The 17,692-nt window shown below is 37.4% G+C and overlaps 2 protein-coding genes across 4 annotated transcripts in view; one reads left to right on the plus strand and one right to left on the minus strand.

Annotated features, from left to right (window-relative positions):
* LOC123867307 (adenylate cyclase type 3) overlaps positions 1-8,837 on the minus strand; it is a 28,001-nt gene extending 19,164 nt beyond the window's left edge. The window contains exons 1-7 of one of the 3 annotated variants that reach the window (XM_045911144.1): positions 8,528-8,837; positions 4,612-5,256; positions 4,379-4,528; positions 3,974-4,089; positions 3,773-3,884; positions 3,480-3,607; positions 2,828-2,986 (exon numbers count right to left, since the gene is read on the minus strand). In XM_045911144.1, coding sequence (XP_045767100.1) covers positions 2,828-2,986; positions 3,480-3,607; positions 3,773-3,884; positions 3,974-4,089; positions 4,379-4,528; positions 4,612-5,157 — 1,211 coding nt within the window. In that variant the 5' untranslated portion in view covers positions 5,158-5,256; positions 8,528-8,837. Of the gene's footprint in view, positions 1-2,827; positions 2,987-3,479; positions 3,608-3,772; positions 3,885-3,973; positions 4,090-4,378; positions 4,529-4,611; positions 5,523-5,790; positions 5,844-8,527 lie in introns of those variants that run through there. The other 2 variants (XM_045909658.1, XM_045910396.1) reach the window with 2 other exon arrangements.
* Positions 8,838-12,252: 3,415 nt separating this feature from the next.
* On the plus strand, positions 12,253-17,671 carry LOC123866534 (integrator complex subunit 2). The gene is made up of 7 exons (XM_045908520.1): positions 12,253-12,961; positions 13,067-13,440; positions 13,849-14,033; positions 14,209-14,557; positions 14,630-14,702; positions 15,347-15,530; positions 15,732-17,671. Exons 1-7 carry the CDS (start codon positions 12,672-12,674, stop codon positions 17,649-17,651), a joined length of 3,375 nt encoding a protein of 1,124 aa, XP_045764476.1. The 5' UTR covers positions 12,253-12,671; the 3' UTR covers positions 17,652-17,671.
* The last annotated feature ends 21 nt before the right edge of the window (positions 17,672-17,692 follow it).

A 17,692-nucleotide genomic window follows, 5' to 3' on the forward strand; every position in this document is an offset into this window, starting at 1 on the left:
ATTAAAATATAGAAGGCCTTTTATACTAGGCGTAGATATTATATAAGGAGGTAAGTAAATTACTTATTTCTAGCATACCTACTTACCTATCCAATGTAAAAGTAACAATAAACCTAAAAAATGGCTATATTCCACCAAAGAATTATACGACATGTAATATCGTCGTATAGAAGATAGGTGAGATGTGAATTTTGTCGCGGAAACTCGTCAAATAGTCCCTACGGCCTTTATAGATGACTGTGCAAAGAGATAACAGGTCAAGGTCGCAGTTACGTATCATCTGTATGTGAGATATGGAGCATAGCAGAGAGTTATTATATTATTAGTGTAGCAAAAACAGACTCAAATCTCAACCGATTTTAAAGTTAGTGGATACAGGATATCCATATTATATTACTATCCATACTAATATTATAAATGCGAAAGTGTGTCTGTCTGTCTGTCTGCTACCTTTTCACGGCCCAACGGTTTAACCGATTCTGACGAAAGGTACAGGGTTAGCTTATATCCCGGGGACGGACCTAGGCTACTTTTTATCCCGGAAAAACAAACAGTTCCCGCGGAATTCCTAAATACTCATCCGCTTGATCGATGTGTATGAAATTTGGTACCGAGATAACTTGTGTGCCTGTAATTGACATAGGCAACTTTTCATCCCGTAAAATCAAACAGTTCCCATGAGATCTTTAAAAACCTAAATCCCCGCGGACGAAGTCGTGGGCATCCTCTAGTCTTTAATAAATACAAATGTGAATTCAGCTGTCAGACATCTATATTTACTTACAAGTCTCAAACTTGTTTGAATCAGGACTAGGGACCTGTCTGTAATTTTATAAAAGCTGGAAGTTTCCATGCGCATTATCGCTAACACTGTAGGAACAGTCAGTGACTATGTAAGTAGTTTTGATCATCAAGGCTTGGCAGATAATGGACTGGTAAAATCGTTCGTCAAAGTATAAAGTGTAATTTTTTAAAATATTTTCTTCGGAATATCAAATCAAATAAATCAAAATCATTTATTCAAAATAGGTACTATTGTACACCTTTTGATAATCAGAATTGTTAGATTTGTAAACTTAAAACTCAAGCTACGAGGTTTCCAAACGCGCCCAGGTCTGAGAAGAGCCCACAACAAATTTAGGATAGTATTAGAAATCACGTCATGCATTGCCAGACACATAGTATTGTGACAACCCCCTGCTAGACGCCCTTAAACTTTAATGATTTATTATCTACGTGTAATTGTTATCTACGTGTGTTTATTATCTACGTGCGATTTGCGGATGACATAGTCATACTGGCTGAATCGCTGCAACACCTTGAGGAAATGCTGATCGAGCTTAGCTGTTCTTCCAGACGAGTAGGTCTTGAGATGAATATAGACAAAACGAAAGTCATGTTTAACGAACACGTTACCTCAAGACCCGTCACCGTCGGCAATGTCAGCATCGAAGTTGTTCAGGAATATAACTACCTCGGCCAGATTATAAAATTCGGCAGAAACAACTTCGACAAGGAGGCTGACAGAAGAATCCAGCTGGGCTGGGCAGCATTTTCAAAGCTACGTCAGGTCTTCGAATCGTCGATACCGCAAAGCCTTAAGACTAAGGTCTTTAATGAGTGTGTCCTACCTGTGATGACGTATGGAGCTGAAACGTGGACACTGACAGTTGGCCTCGTCCACAAACTAAAAGTCGCTCAGCGCGCTATGGAGCGAGCTATGTTGGGTATTACTCTCAGGGATAAAATCCGGAACGAGGAAATTCGCAGGAGAACAAAAGCGACCGACATAGCTCAAAGGATTAGCAAGCTGAAGTGGCAATGGGCAGGCCATGTCTGTCGCAGAACCGACGGCCGTTGGGGCAGACGTGTTCTGGAGTGGAGACCGCGTACCGGTAAGCGCAGTGTGGGACGACCTCCTGCCCGCTGGACCGATGACCTGAAGAAGGTGGCGGGGAGCGGGTGGATGAGGAAGGCGGAGGACCGTGTTTGGTGGCGCGCTCTTGGAAAGGCCTATGTCCAGCAGTGGACGCTTACAGGCTGATGGATGGATGGATGGATGGATCTACGTGTAATAGATACTATTAGGATAAATTAAAAAATACGTTTATTAGTTAAAAGCTTAGGTACCTACGCCATAAATCATTTGGCATCAAGTGTGCTTTTTTATGCCTCCTGTATAGATAAGGTGTGCTACTCCATGGCGTAACTCAATGGAGTAGAAACTCCCAATTCGATGACACACCATAAATATTATTATTTATCACTAGGACTGTTTCTTTAAGTTATCTCATATCGGTCTCTACCATGCGAAATATCTATCTTGAAATATCTCCACTACAATAAACTGTGCAAAAATTACGTAAAAATGTATTGGCAAATGTTTGTCCATTGTTTTGTTTTATATACAGACCTACTGTGTGATATACTGTGATAGGCTTGTATGAATATAATTTATAAATATTGTCATATAGCTTCGAAAATTTATAAAATTATTTTCGCACTTCAACGAAATTACGCAAACCTTTTTACGTAGGTATACTTTATAAATGAAATAATGGCGGAATTAAACTTGGTGTTAAGCCCGCATTATTTTGTTATTTATTTAGGCAGCCGTCATTACATTTATAATAATTATTTTGAATGTTTAAGGATGCCGTCAAAGAAAGCATGGAAGCATCATTCGAAGATGTATGTACTTGACATCGTTTACTTGGTCGTTGGCCTGAATTCCATAAGTAGGCATCCAAATACGGCGACCAAGCGCCCAGCCATAAGTAAAAGTACCTACCTAATACATTTGTGACAGTATGATATGGTAACTAACCCGGCCATCCCACTGCTTTCCATCTTGTTTGCTAATTCAACATCCCGCGAATAGACATCAAACTGCCATTGCCTTTGACCCAGCACTCCTGCTAGTACTGCTCCAGTGTGGATGCCCACGCGCATGTCCACTGGCGAATTGGTCGTTTGTTGGACATATCTGTGAAAAATCATTTTCAGATCAGCGTGCTAGTTCCAAAGTGCTGCATTGTAATCTACCATCACTAACACTGCTAAAACGGACATATTAGGTGCAGTTTTACACAAGTAGACTCAGAGACCTCGCTTCGCTCGGCCAACTACGCTAACTTATTTATTAACTGCCTTGTTGATCAAGTAGATAGTACATACTGTTGCGGATCATGGTTCGAGTTCCAGGTCGGGTCAAAAAAATATTGAATCTGTTCAGAATCAGGAGCTGCCTAAAGGTGGGATTTTGAAGATATACCCACCTCCAGATCTCACTCCGGTTGTGTCGGATTGCAGTCTCTTCAAACTGAGAGTGAGAGAATGAATATAGTGCACCCACTTATGTTTGCCAACGCACTTGTGTACATAATTTCTCGTGCAAATAGCTAGTCCTGCTGGGAACGGCTGCCGAGGCCGCCGATTCGGTCCGGACAGCAATATAAGGTATTTTTGGGAATACGTACTTAATAGCCTTAACCATGGAGAGCCCCATATGGACGCAAAGGACCGCATGATCTGGTCGCTCCACTGGCGCGCCGCTGATGCAGTAGTAACAGTCACCGAGGATTTTTATTCGTAACTGTTGATATTTCTAATGACAAAATATATGTGTTATAAATTACTATCTACCTAATACTGAAATATTTAAATTTAAAAGACTGTCATATATATACGTTTGTGTTAATAATATTATAATACCATTTACCGAATGCACGCTTTCAAGATATAATTCAATTAAAATTTTAAGCATCCATACCTCTGCAAGTCGATCGAATCTTGCGAAAAGCTCGTTCAATATCGCGACTAAGTCTTGTGCCGAGTAGGTCGAGGAAATAGCCGTAAACCCCACAATGTCTGCATATAGAATGCTGGATCATGTAAATAATAAAATTCATATTGAAACCGGTGTTTCTGGATAAAATAAAAATAGGGACTTCGTTTCTACAGAATAGCTTACCTCACATTTTCATGTCGTGACATATATATTTTCTTAAATTGGGTATCTATTAAACCCAAATCCTGACGCATTTGTACAGCGACGTGTTCAGGAAGTACTGACAACAATAACCTTTCCTAAAACAATACCAATTATTGGATTTTATTTTATTTCAAGTTATTTATAGAAGTAGTATAACTACTGATTCCTAATTAGAGACAATGACTTCTTGATCCAAAAATATTCCAATAGGAACGAACCCATTTAAATCATTTCTATCTAAACACAAGAGATCATGATATATATGAGATATAATATAAGAGTCAACAAAAACACTCATAAAACAAACTTAGCACTTTAAAACAAAAAGAAAATAAAATCATTCCTCCTTCCAATCTCATTCAAACACAAATCAAATCAACCCACCTGTTCTTTACTTTGTTGTTCTATTGTCAATTTATCGCGTAAACTTCGTTTCGTCTCTTGGAAAGAGCTACGTTGTTGCTTTTCATTGACTGCATAAGCGGTTCCTCCCAGAAATGTCGCTCCCAATAAGAGACAACCATTTGCTACTTGCTGCCGAAAAAAAAAAAACAATTTATTGCGATATCATTTACGAGCAAATAAGAACATCAAATTGTATGTCAATATTCTAGTACCTGCATATAAAAATCATCGGCAAGCCTACTTTCAGCTGTAGAAGCATTGTAGTACTGAACCATCAAGTATGCGGCGAAAGACAATGTGCTATAGAATATCAAAAGCATATAATGGAATGGTAGCGTTGCCAGTGTGAAGTATTGCAGCACGACAGCCCAGCCTAGTAATTCGTTGTAAGAGTCTCCGAGGCGTCGCGATGAACTCAGTAAGAGCTGAGCCCATATGACAAACCAGGCCACATGGTTCAATGTTGATCGGACGCGGTGAGCTAGGGCATAAACCGTCGCCAGGGACAAATTCACTATCAGGGATATCGCTACTGAGGCATAAGCGAAGTGTAGGTCGCGTTCTCCGGGCACAAGGGCGGCGAAGATCTGAAACAATATTCCGGTGGCGAGTAGCCGCAGTACGGCACATTGGCGTTGACATTGAGTATATGCCAAGTACAACTTCTCCTCCGATAAATCCGAAAATCTCCATGGCGACACAAAACAAATCCAACATGAACACTTGTTTGAAGATCGCACTTGCACTGATTTCTCCATAGCTCTAACGCATGCCCAAATTTAAAGCAGAAAACTCATATTTGCTTTTAACCATTTTGAACGTTGATTTTACACTTTTAGCACATTGAAACAACACTTCTGATAAACAATTTAAAAATTAGTATGTATCTACTATTTATTCATTTTAATTTGATTTCATTCTTTCAAATGATTAAGATGGCACTGGGTTGTAGTAATTTTAAACACTTTCAATTTTTCAATTACTATTTGGTTTGAAAATTAAACTAAAACACTCGACTTATTAATTAATTATTGTTACTGTGTTGATCAACAATAAATGAATTGGATACTGATATAGCTTTGCTTAGATATGCTTAGATACTATGATCTACAATCGAACACTGCTGAAAAATATTGTAACATTGTTAGAGACAAATGAACTTGAGTAGGTAATGTACGGAGACTTTCCGTTAGCGGCGGCCTGATCGAGGACGCCTGTGTAATGAATAAATTACATGCTGAAACATTGTTCCGATATCCGTTCATTAACTCGACGTCTACTAGACATAACCGACTCGATGTTTCTGTGAGATATATGTACATAATATACGTAGGTAAATAATAATTTCAATATTGACAATAGCTTGGATTTACAGCATAGGATATGAATACCTTTGGAGCACAGACGAGAGTGACCGTGAAAAATGCTACATGACAATATTTATTTGTTTGTAACGAGTTTCTCGGTCCAACATAATATGTAGGTATTATATAGCTTTAAATTATGTTATATTGACAAGATGATGCGTGTGGCTTCGTTCCCGGAGATTTACGCTTTTTTTAAATCCCGTAGGAAGTCTTTGATTTACGGAGATAAAAAGTTGCTTATGTCAATTTTCGGGATGTATCGCTTAAACGGATGGGCCTTTAAGAATCCCGATGGGAACTCTTTGATTTTCCGGGATAAAAAGTAGCCTATGTCCTCCTCCCGGGATGTAAGCTAACTCTGTACCAATCAAAATCGGTTAACCTGTTGAGCCGTGAAAAGTTAGCTGAGAGACAGACAAACAGACACACTTTCGCATTTTGTTACATCTAATAAGCCTTCAATTTTAAATGTACCTATGCTAAGATATTTAATGTTCTTTAAAATCCTTTAATTGAATCAATCCAAAGATGATGTTTAGTTAAAACATAGAGCCTTATATTGGCACATCTCATTTAGGTAATATTATAGTATCCTTGACTTTTATTTGGTAATTAATTCCTATGTGGCCTGTGAATCAATTAAGTAGCCACCTAATTAACTATTAATTCCAACTACTAAATTATGAGTTTGCAGTCGAGATGTCAGAATACGTACCATCATACGTTTCAAGGCACTTGCACAAATTAAAACGTTGATAAATACAGTCGACTTGGTACGGTTGATAAGGTGTGTCTGTCTGTCCGTTTGTCCTAGCTTTCACACCTAGCTTTCACCTAGCTTTCACGGCCCATCTATTTAACAGAATTTTACGAAATTTGGTACAGTGATAGCTTGCATCCCGGGGATGGACATAGGCCCAAAATCCCGGAAAGAATAAATCTACCAATAAATCTACGTGGACGAATGTAGGCATCATCTATCTATTTGTTACAGACAGCTTGCATCCCGGAAACGAATATAGGCTACATTCATCCCGGAAAATCAAAGAGTTCCAACGGAATTAACAAAAAATTTAAGGTCACGGACAACATCTAGTTTTTCGTAATTTTAAATCGACTATTCTTTGACAAAACACTTTCATGTATTTAGTTTGTTAGGCACTTAAATTAGGCACGAGGACGTCGAGCCTTGTACAACCTTATTGTTTTGAAATTTTGCCCATTTTTTTAGTTCTTTACTTAGTGGCTCTACGTTCTGTTTTGTACTTAAATGATAAAACCGGCCAAGTGCAAGTCGGCTCTCGCTCTTTAGGGTTCCGCACATAATTAAGGAAATCATGTTTTGCTTGTATGAAATATTTATTCTCCGAGCTAGAACATCGGAATAAACCGTGAACTAAAAACCGAAAAAATGTTCTAATTCTTTGGTCACAGCTTACAAACTATTTTATAAATTGTTGTTTTCAGCATTTGTTGTTTAAATACTAATATACGGAACAATATATAATATACATAATATACGGAAATTTCAGATTCTTAACTAGTTTAGTTATAAAATTAAAAATATTTTAATAAAGCCAACAAAAGGTTAAACAATAATACCCCACATGCTAGGGTGAGAAAATTTTTTTTCGGCTCCATTTTCATGTATGGAAACCCCCCTGTAAAATAACTGAATTTAATTTTTAATACAGTATTTGGTTTTGGGTCAACGTTTTACACCAAATACCAAAATTTCAGGTTTCTAACTCATTTCGTCTACGAGCTAGAGACCTGTGACACGCGGACAGACAGATGGACATACGGACAGACAGACAGACAAACAGACAGAAATGAGGTAATGTGGTTATTCTAAGAGCTAAAATTTTTATTTTATAATCAACATAGCTGAATTTTTTACTGAATTTCATACAGTTTTAGGCCGTTTTGCTTGAAAATGTGTCCAAATTTGTATTCAGTGACATGAATGAAAACGGACCGGATTAAAGAAAAAAAGGACTTTGATCAGAAAAAAAAAGTTGATTTGAAAAGAAAGCGTAATTGTTATGAAATACAAAAATTGCGAAAATCTAAGGAATGATATCCTCAAAAATTTCATTCACTGTCCCGGAAGAACCCTTTTGTTTTTTGGCATAAAAACTATTCTAAACGATAACCCAGAATATCAGCTAGAGGAAAGCTAAGATGCATTAGCGTGATGCGCGCACAGACACACAGATGGACGGAAGTTCAAAAAATCTGTTTTGGGCTCCAAGTAATACTGCTTCCTCCGGTTAAAATTTTCAAAATAATATGTTCCTATTTAATCAAAATAGAATTGTCCAGTTACAGCATTATTATACGTAGGTATAGATATAGAAAATTCCAACTATTTGCAATATCAAATAACACCTACCCACGTAGAATTTTCTATTAGTAGAGCCACTAAATCTGAGTTTAAAAGATCAGTTGCGTTTGTTAAAACTGAGTACATATTTAGAGACTACCTAAGTATTTGGTAGGGCTGGTAAGAAATATAGGTACCTTGAAGAAAAAAACCAAACATGGAACCCTAGATAGATCCTCATTTGAAAATAAAAATTAATGCTTAATTTTACACACACAGACCTAGTTTGTAGAATTATTAGTTATTTATCTTAGAATTACGAATTTATTGCTCTATCTTGCGCCCTACAATCCTAGCACTTTTTTGAGTTTTCTGATCCAATCCTTTATCGCTGTGCTGCAGGTAGGTACTTATTTACTTTTAAATAAATCTTACAATTTTGTTTGCTAAATAGATGGAAAATATTTCCCGCCGAAATTATCGTGCCAGTGATGTAAGTAGGTAATCTCGGTAAAAGACTCTCGTCGTGCTATTGACCCATTAATTTTAAGATCACTTCACAAAGCAGACTGCGAGTTAAAGGGGTTATTTGTGACCTCCGAAGGGGCTATTTGATAGTTGGTTTAATGAAGGATTAAATATAATATGTGGGAATATTGAGCGGTATGGGTAGCGAGGACGCGGGCAGCGGGGTCGCGGCAGCGCAAGACGGTGTGCGCACGTGCCGCGCGCGACTGCCGCGCCAGCCGCCGCCCTCCGCAGCAGCCGCGCGCCTCGCCCGCCGCGCCCTGCCGCCCTGCCGCCCTGCCGCCCGGCCGCCCTGCCGCCCTGCCGCCCGGCCGCCCGGCCCGGACCGTAGCCCGATTCATTACATCGATTCAACTTTCAATTGACATTCCACTAACGTTTTTAAAAATGCTATTGCTACAAAGCTTCTGCTCTATCAACAACTAATCGAAACGCACGGAGTGCGTCAGGGCAGTTCCGGCCTAAACATGCAGTAATTACATTACACGAATAGTAATTAATGAAGGGGCTTTACTTTTTACACGAAGTACGGCAACGCCAAAAGGAAGGGCTGTGATATTAGCAATCTATGTATCCATGCATGTAAATGCTTGTTTGTATTTATGTCTCAGCGTAGCACCTAAATTACTGTGAAGTGTCAATCGATTCATTATTGTGGTCCGGGTGACATAGCCTGCATTTTATATACTTAAACAAAATCAATATGCTGGATTTTAGATACTAGAACCTAGAACTTGTTAAAAGATATGCCTATTAGACGATTAGGTATTATAAATAAACCTATCAAGTGTGAGTTGGATCTCGATCTCGTGTATATTTATATAAATAATAATATAATTGATCATAATGTCGTTAATTTCTTTTATATTATTATGACCAGTTAACTTTTTTAGTTTCGGTCACAGCTTACAAACTAGTTACTTCATTCATATTTTTCATAAGAACTACTGAGTCTACGCTGGATCTTCTTTGGCCATGCCGAATTTTTTTTCTTAATAAAAACCTCTCAAAAAAGTTCACAAAATAGAACGTAGAATTTTGCAAAACAGAAACACTACATTGAAAAACTCTTACAGAAAGACGAGCATCGTCCAGTCCAGTAGTGAAGTAGCGTAGGAGTAGGGAGCTACTAAAATATTTTTGGAGCCGACCTATCCTATTTATATTTTTTCGTAGCTATTTCGTAGAACTTGTCTACGAAGAGTTACAACATAGTTATCCTTTTTGTTTATGTTATATTTTCTTCTATTTCTTACTAGATTTGGTGTGGATTTCGGTTCTTTGGAATTGTCCTGGGTACTTACCCTTCGATTTTCCGGGATCTATATTATTACGTCCATCTCCAGGATGCAAGTTGGTCCTCTGTTCGAGTTTGTTGAAATAGGCTAAGTAATTCAGGCGTACAAAATTAACAAACAAACGCGATTTTAGATTTATAATAAACTAGATGCTGTTCGCGACTGCACCCGTGTGGATACACAATAGGTATGTTTAAAAAATCCCGCGAGAACCATGGATTTTTACGGGATAAAAGTAGCCTATGTAATCCAAGGTAGGTATAATCTATCTCCAGTAGTCCAGTAGTTTTGCCTGCAAGAGTAACAAACATATGCACATACACGACGCACACACACACATGTACACATACACTTTCACCTTTTAGAAGTGTGAACTGCGATATCACTGTACCTACGGGTAGATATGTATGTAGGTAATATGTACAAATAAATATTTTATGACGGATAAGATGTTACCTGACAATTAGGTATCTAGCTTATACCCGTAATTGTATGTACCCAATTTTTCCGGTTTCATATCTTTTCAGCCTTTTTCGGTCATCATAATTTAACGACTTCACGAACGTGTTTTATCTACATAAGTGACTCAACTAGAAGGTTCGTCAAGAAGAGCAGGATTTTACTTTTCAATCATAACTCATAATAGTATCGGACAACTTTTACGATGTCAAGAATATGGTATTGTTCATGCCCTTCCAAGGAAACTCGTCGGACTTTGTGCTATCATACAGTCTGTTCAACGAGAGAGTGATTATAGCGTTCCGTACTCAAAGGGGTTTTTACCCTGGAGCCCTGTTAATGACACTCTACTGTCTGTCTGTCTGACTGTCTGTCTGTCTATCCGTCTGTGTCCGCGTGTCACAGGTCTCTAGCTCGTAAACGAAATGAGCCATAAACCTGAAATGTTGGTATTGGGTGTAGAGCGTTAACCCGAAACCGAATATGAATTAGAAATTAAATTAAATTATTTTTCATGGGTGCCTTCCATACATGAAAGAGGTGCCGAATTTTTTTTCTTATCGCATTTGGGTTATCATTGTTTAGAACTCATTGAGTAGAGTACTATAAATGTATTTTTTATTTAATTTTATATTAAAAAATAAGGAAATGGCGGTCAAAGTTGTCAGTTTTTGACTGGTTTTAGATCATTTTTGTGACGAGGACTATCTCAAAAATTAAACGAGATAGGAATATGAAAATTCGGCTTATACGTACCATATACTGTATTTAAACAACAAATACCTACAGAAAACAACGATTTATAAAATAGTTTGTAAGCTGTGACCAAAACAAACTCTCTGTTCTCAGAGTGAGAAGAATTCCAATACATAGGTACTTGAAGCAAATAGGTACGTACCTACTACCTAGGCACTAGGCAGTCAATTATCGCGATTCTGCATCGACCACTTCAAATGACGAGCGAAAGTAGGGATCGGACCGGACCACACTGGGATTCTGATCTCTTATTAGTCGAAGCTAAGAGCAAAGATTTTTTGGCTATGAGTCGAAGACCGAAGTTGGGAAGAAGTTGGGATAGATATCAGTAGGTATTTCTTCAAGTAAGTATTATGGACTAAGAGCCAGCTAGTGGCAGACCTTCGTTATTTTATAAAAACTGAAAGCATCGCTACGCATTGTCCTCAACAAAGGGTGGAACGATCAGCGACTATGAAGTTGGGATCATGGTGGCTTTGGGAGGTAACAGGTATTAAAGGTGTAAAAATCTTACATCAAAGTAGATATAAAGTCTAATTTTTGTACATTTTATTCGGAAAAGTAGGTATTAGAAAAAGTGTCATGCATTGCCAGACACATAGTATTGTTGCAACCCTCATTTTTATATAAACCTGTGAATATATTGTGAAGTTATGTATATGGAATGGTTTAAATATTAAATTAAAAAAAAAATAGTGAATTTCAGATTTTTTACTTAGCAACACCACGTACAGCTGGGGGGGGCAGCCAAGATGGCGGTGTTGGCTCCGATTTTGGCCACGCGCCAAAAGAGCCTTGTCGCACTGTTGGACTGTAGGTAGTGATCTGTGGTTATATAGTAATATCCTAGGTCCTTGTCGCAGGCTTTTTTGAGATGCGTTCAGAAATTATTGTTAAAAAAAATATTATGTATATTTTCAACTGACTGATTCGATTCGGTACCAAGTACAAACTATCGTTTCGATACCGAGAAGCCGAGAAGTATCGCAAGATTAGTTCGATGCTAAAAATACTCGGTATCGAAACAAAAGTATCGATTATACTTACTCGTATTTACTTGTCAACAAAGAGTACCTATGTAACATAGAGATAGTACCTATAAGGTATGGAATCACTACACTACGTGCTTGTCAATTGTCAAATATCGAAATATCAAATAACCTGCGTTATTTTTTTCTTAATTTTTTGGGAATTAAATTGATTATGATTTTGGTGGAAAACCATTTACATGGTTATGTGGAAAATTATATAGTGAAAAACCATTGAAAAACTAAAAAGTAGTTAGTTAGATAAGATGTAACTCTATGAAATGAGGAAACTATTTCAATCTCGAGAATCGTTTATCTTGTGAACTTCTTGTGAATAACATTATTGTGGGAAATTAATAAAACAAGCTAAGCAGTGTTACTGTTCACTTTTAATAATCATTATTTCCGAGTGGACTGTGAAATTTTTAATATATATTTTTGTTCGCGATCTTACAATCTCCGTTGATTAAACTCCTTTGCCTCTAACCTGCGTCTAAGTGCTAGCTAACTATGGAATCCATATTTATGAAACCGGTGCAACCACACGTATTTAAAGCGTTAAAAGATGTCGATATCCCAACTCTTGTTAACTGTTCTCCTGAGGAAATAAGGCCTATCATACCTTGTCTCGTACGTATGGCCCTTATAGCACCATTGGACGTTACGAGATACTGCGCTGAGGCCAAAAAGGAAATACTGACTCTGTTATCTGGAATAGATTTGGTCAATTTTATAGTATCGCTTTTATCTATTGAATTCCATGCCCTCGAAGTCGACCTTAAGAAAGAACAACAAATGCGGTACACTACATTTTTTTATCTTTTAAAATAACAATACAACAAGTCTAAATTAACATCTTTTACATTCATTTTAATATCTGCTATAACATTCCACTTTTCTTTCAGGCAAAAATGTGGTTCACAAAGCACAGAATCATTTTTATTTCCAACTGTAATCAATGGTATTGCAAATGACTTTGAGCAGTCAGATTCTGCTAGAAGGGTACGTTTGGTTCTCTCAGAGTTATTACAAATGCAGGCACAATTGACAGAACTCAATCAGAACAAAAATTCTAATGCAGAATCTTCATTTAAGGCATCTGAACTTTTTGATAATGAAGTATATCTTGAAGAAATTACAGATGTAATTTGTATAAGTCTTGCAGAACTACCAAATTTGCTGAATATTTGTGATATAGTTGAAGTTCTTCTATATGTGAATAAGGGCCCTGTTATCATTTCTTGGGTTGTTGCAAATATGCCAGACACTTTACTAGAAGGTGAGTATTAAAATCTGAAACATCTTTTCCTGTAATTCATTACAAGGGATGTGTGAAATCCACCAACATGTTCACTGTGCTTTTTATATTGTATGGTTCACATACATCCCAAGCTATGAATCCTCCCATGTGGGTGGGTTTTGAATGAGTCACACTGACTTATAGAAAGTAGGCCATGCCATCACCAGCCAAGTACTTAAGACACATCAGGTTGTTCTCGAGTTCTGAGCCTATCTAGCTCCAATCTACAACTGCATTAGTAATCCTCAAAATGTCTCCAATGTGTTTGTTAGTTCTACTTCACTTCCTTGACCCTTATTGCCATCTTACCAGAAAAGTACATGGGGGCACCAACTACGTAATGAACTTATCTAGTATGTAAGAGGTTGATAAATAATTGCTTCACAGTTGCTGAATCACTTGTTATGAATGCTGAAAGAGGTGAAGAAGGTGGTATCAGAGCTAAAACTCTGTCTACTTTGTGTGATGCCTGTCCATACATAGCAGCAGCAGTAAGAGCTAAGGCTGTTACTTCCTCTCGGTTACCATGTCTAGTTATCAGCCTAACTTTGACACATCATCAAGATGACTTGGTATGTTTTATATTATCAGTTATTATTCCTGTCAGTTTCATATTAACAGCAATCAAGACATTTTTTGAAATAACCTAGTTTAACTTAATAAGTAAATTAAAAATGGGAAAGATTAAATTGTACTATGTATTGAGTGAATTATGTATTAGGTATTTTAAAAAAAAACTTATTTTAGGTATCCTTTGTGTCTGGACTTTTATTGGGCTCTGATCTGACATCTAGAGCTTGGTTTGCAACATTTTTACGTAACTCGCACAAAAGGGGGAAAGGCGATGGACATGCAGCATTGGTAAAGTTGCGCCAAGAGCTATTGAATAGGCTCAAAGAAGCTACAGCTGGTGTGGAGGCATCAGCATTGTTGAGATTGTATTGTGCACTTCGAGGAATTGCAGGAATTAAGTTCCAAGATGATGAAGTTTCTGGATTACTGCGACTGGTCACACAAAAACCGCCACCAACTCCTGCTGGCGTGAGATTTGTTTCATTAAGTCTGTGTATGATACTTGCTTGTCCATCATTAATGGGTCTGTATCTTTCTATAGTAATTTTCACTATTAAAAAATATGTAAAAGTGACTTCAATGTATGTCTTTACAGCTGCTGCAGATCATGAAAAGAAGGCAATAGAATGGGTACAGTGGCTTGTGAAAGAAGAGGCATATTTCGAAAGGTACTTTTGCAAATATAAGTATATTCTATATTACTTTATTTCATGAAGAAGATAGGCATATTAAAAAAAAGAAACATGGTTTTTTAAAATGATATTTGTGCATAGCTAATTGACTCAGAGTCTACTTGAGTGAAATTGCACTTGTCCATCCGCCCAACTGTTAGAGCCTTATAACTTCTGAATTACTAAACATAAAATTTACTTCAAATTTAAAGATAATATGTAAACTGAGGGATTCCAGCCAAATATTGCATAAAAAATATAAAAATCTTTATTTCTGGGAGGCTTTCATAGATAACGGTGGACTTTAAAGTAGAGATTGACTATATCTCAAAAAAGGCTACATATTAGAAACTGAAATATTGTGTATAATTTCACAATAATGTATTTGAACAACAAATACTAAAATTAGCTAAATATTGTAAAGAAATGAAATTATTTCATTCTATTGGGCTCTGTTCTGTTAATGTTAATAAATGGTGCTACTATTGTGAGCCATTATTGCAAAATTCAACCATCTCCAATTAAAATACTCTTTATCTTTTTTGCGTCTCTATTGTTGTTATCTTATGGGAATTATGGGATACCGCATGATCTTAGTTCGGGACGATCAACTAGTATTTATTGATATTTGTAATTTTTAGCAACTCTGGAATTACGGCGTCATTTGGGGAAATGTTGCTCCTCATTGCCATTCATTTCCACTCGGGACAACTGGCTGCTGTGGGCGAATTAGTTTGCGCTACTCTCGGGATGCGCGTGCCCGTCCGCCCTAATGGCTTAGCGCGCATCAAACAAGCATTTACTCAAGAAATATTTACTGAACAGGTAAATATCACTTACATGTTAGGAATGATAACGAACGCGAAATAACTAATTAGCTGAGTGAGACATTTAGCTGAGTTATTTTTGTAAATGTTTATTGTCAGCAAATAGAACTTATTCTATTCTAAACTTTGTCCTGGAATGTATTATTTTCTTGCTGCCTAATTTCTGTTACTTATAAAATTTAACGTTCTTTGTTTACAGGTTGTCACTGCACATGCTGTAAAAGTTCCAGTTACTGTCAATCTTAACAGTAATATTACGGGCTATTTACCCGTCCATTGTATTCACCAGCTACTTAAATCTCGAGCATTTTCAAAACACAAAGTGCCAATCAAAAATTGGATATACAGTCAGATTTGTAACTGCACGGCTCCATTGCATCCTGTAATGCCAGCGCTCGTCGAGGTTTATGTCAACTCTATTCTTGTGATTAATAGTAAAGGCACCAATGAATACTTTAACCAACCCATAACAGAAGAAGAAATTAGAAAAGTTTTTAGAAATTCTATTTTCGGTGTTAATTTTGATACACAAAATAAGCCATTCACTCCCATGGAAACTGATGGGGAAACATCTGTGGAAATAAACATTGATAAACCGACACTGGCATCGCAATTACTGCTGATATATTACCTACTTCTTTATGAAGATGTTAGATTGGCTAACTCTGCTACTCTAATAGCAAATGGAAGAAAAATAAAAAGTTATTCTTCAGCATTTCTGTCAGAATTACCCATAAAATATTTACTTCACCAAGCTCAGAAAGATCAAATGAGTTACGGGGGACTTTTTAGCCCATTGTTGCGTTTATTAGCTACTCATTTTCCACAGCTATCCCTCGTAGACGATTGGATGGACGATCAAGTGTTTGGAGATACTTGTCGTCATCAAGTGGATGTTAATATTTCTGATCTATCAATAAATGAAGCATTTCAATGCATCGAGGTAAACCCATATAAAACTGGCAAAATTCTTAAAGCTATGCTGAATAGAAACCCGACAGACATATGGCCCTTTGCTGAAATATTTGTCAGATATTTTAAAAGCGTGCTCGGCGACCAGGTTCCGAGGCACATACAAGAACTTTATCGTGAAGTTTGGCTGCGCCTCAACACAGTCCTACCGCGGTGTTTGTGGATAATGACAATAAATGCTCTTCTCGATATCAACAATGGTAATAGCAGAAATGTTACAATTACACAAGAAAACGTTTTAGTAGATCCACTCCAAGTTTTAAGATGTGACATTAGAGTATTTAGATGTGGGCCGATTTTAAAAATAATTCTTAGAATATTAGAAGCTAGTTTAGCAGCATCAAGAAGCCAATTGAGCCGTCATTTGTTGGACAAGCCTCTGCTGGAGAAGAGTGGCCAGCTGACCTCGGACGCAGAGCGAGAAGAGTTAAAGAACGCATTGATTGCCGCTCAAGAAAGTGCTGCACTGCAAATTTTATTAGAAGCATGTTTAGAGACTGAAGAAGATCAATCTAAACCTGAGCTTATGTGGTCGCTAAGAGAAGTTCGAAGTATAATTTGTTCGTTTTTACATCAAATATTTATTTCGGAACCGTCACTAGCTAAGCTAGTACACTTTCAAGGCTATCCGAGGGAACTTCTGCAAGTTACCGTGCAAGGAATACCATCTATGCATATCTGTTTAGATTTCATTCCGGAACTTTTAAGTCAAGCTTCACTTGAAAAACAGATTTTCGCTGTGGATCTTGTATCTCACTTGTCAATTCAGTATGCATTACCGAAAGCGATGTCGATCGCAAGGCTGTGTGTCAACACTCTATCCACGCTGCTATCGGTCCTTCCCAGTGACTTGCGCCTCGAACTCTTCCAGCCGGTATTAAAATCACTCGTACGAATATGCATAGCGTTTCCTTCCCTCCTCGAAGATATTACGTCACTGCTATTGCAGCTGGGACGAATATGTGAATCTCAAGTCTCCCTCGGACACTGTTGGAATGACACCAATATCCTAGGGGAGGGGGCGTATGTTCAGTCAGACGTTCAGAGTGACAGTAAAGTATTAGTTGCAGAAGTTTTGTGCAGAGATATTAAAATAACTATGTCTGAAATTGTTCAAAAAGCTCTTTTAAATGATAAGTTATATTAAATCTGAAAACTTCGTTTTTATGAATTTGTTTGATTTTGAGC

Source organism: Maniola jurtina, chromosome 1 (genome assembly GCF_905333055.1).
Source record: "Maniola jurtina chromosome 1, ilManJurt1.1, whole genome shotgun sequence".
Taxonomy (NCBI): Eukaryota; Metazoa; Arthropoda; class Insecta; order Lepidoptera; family Nymphalidae; genus Maniola; species Maniola jurtina.

What these genes read in the sequence shown, in the direction of transcription:
- LOC123866534 (XM_045908520.1), top strand. Translation starts at nt 12,672, where the DNA reads ATGGAATCCATATTTATGAAACCGGTGCAACCACACGTATTTAAAGCG. An exon ending in AAGAAAGAACAACAAATGCG is followed by an intron (nt 12,962 to 13,066) that starts GTACACTACATT and finishes CTTTTCTTTCAG; the next exon opens with GCAAAAATGTGGTTCACAAA. An exon ending in TGCTTGTCCATCATTAATGG is followed by an intron (nt 14,558 to 14,629) that starts GTCTGTATCTTT and finishes ATGTCTTTACAG; the next exon opens with CTGCTGCAGATCATGAAAAG.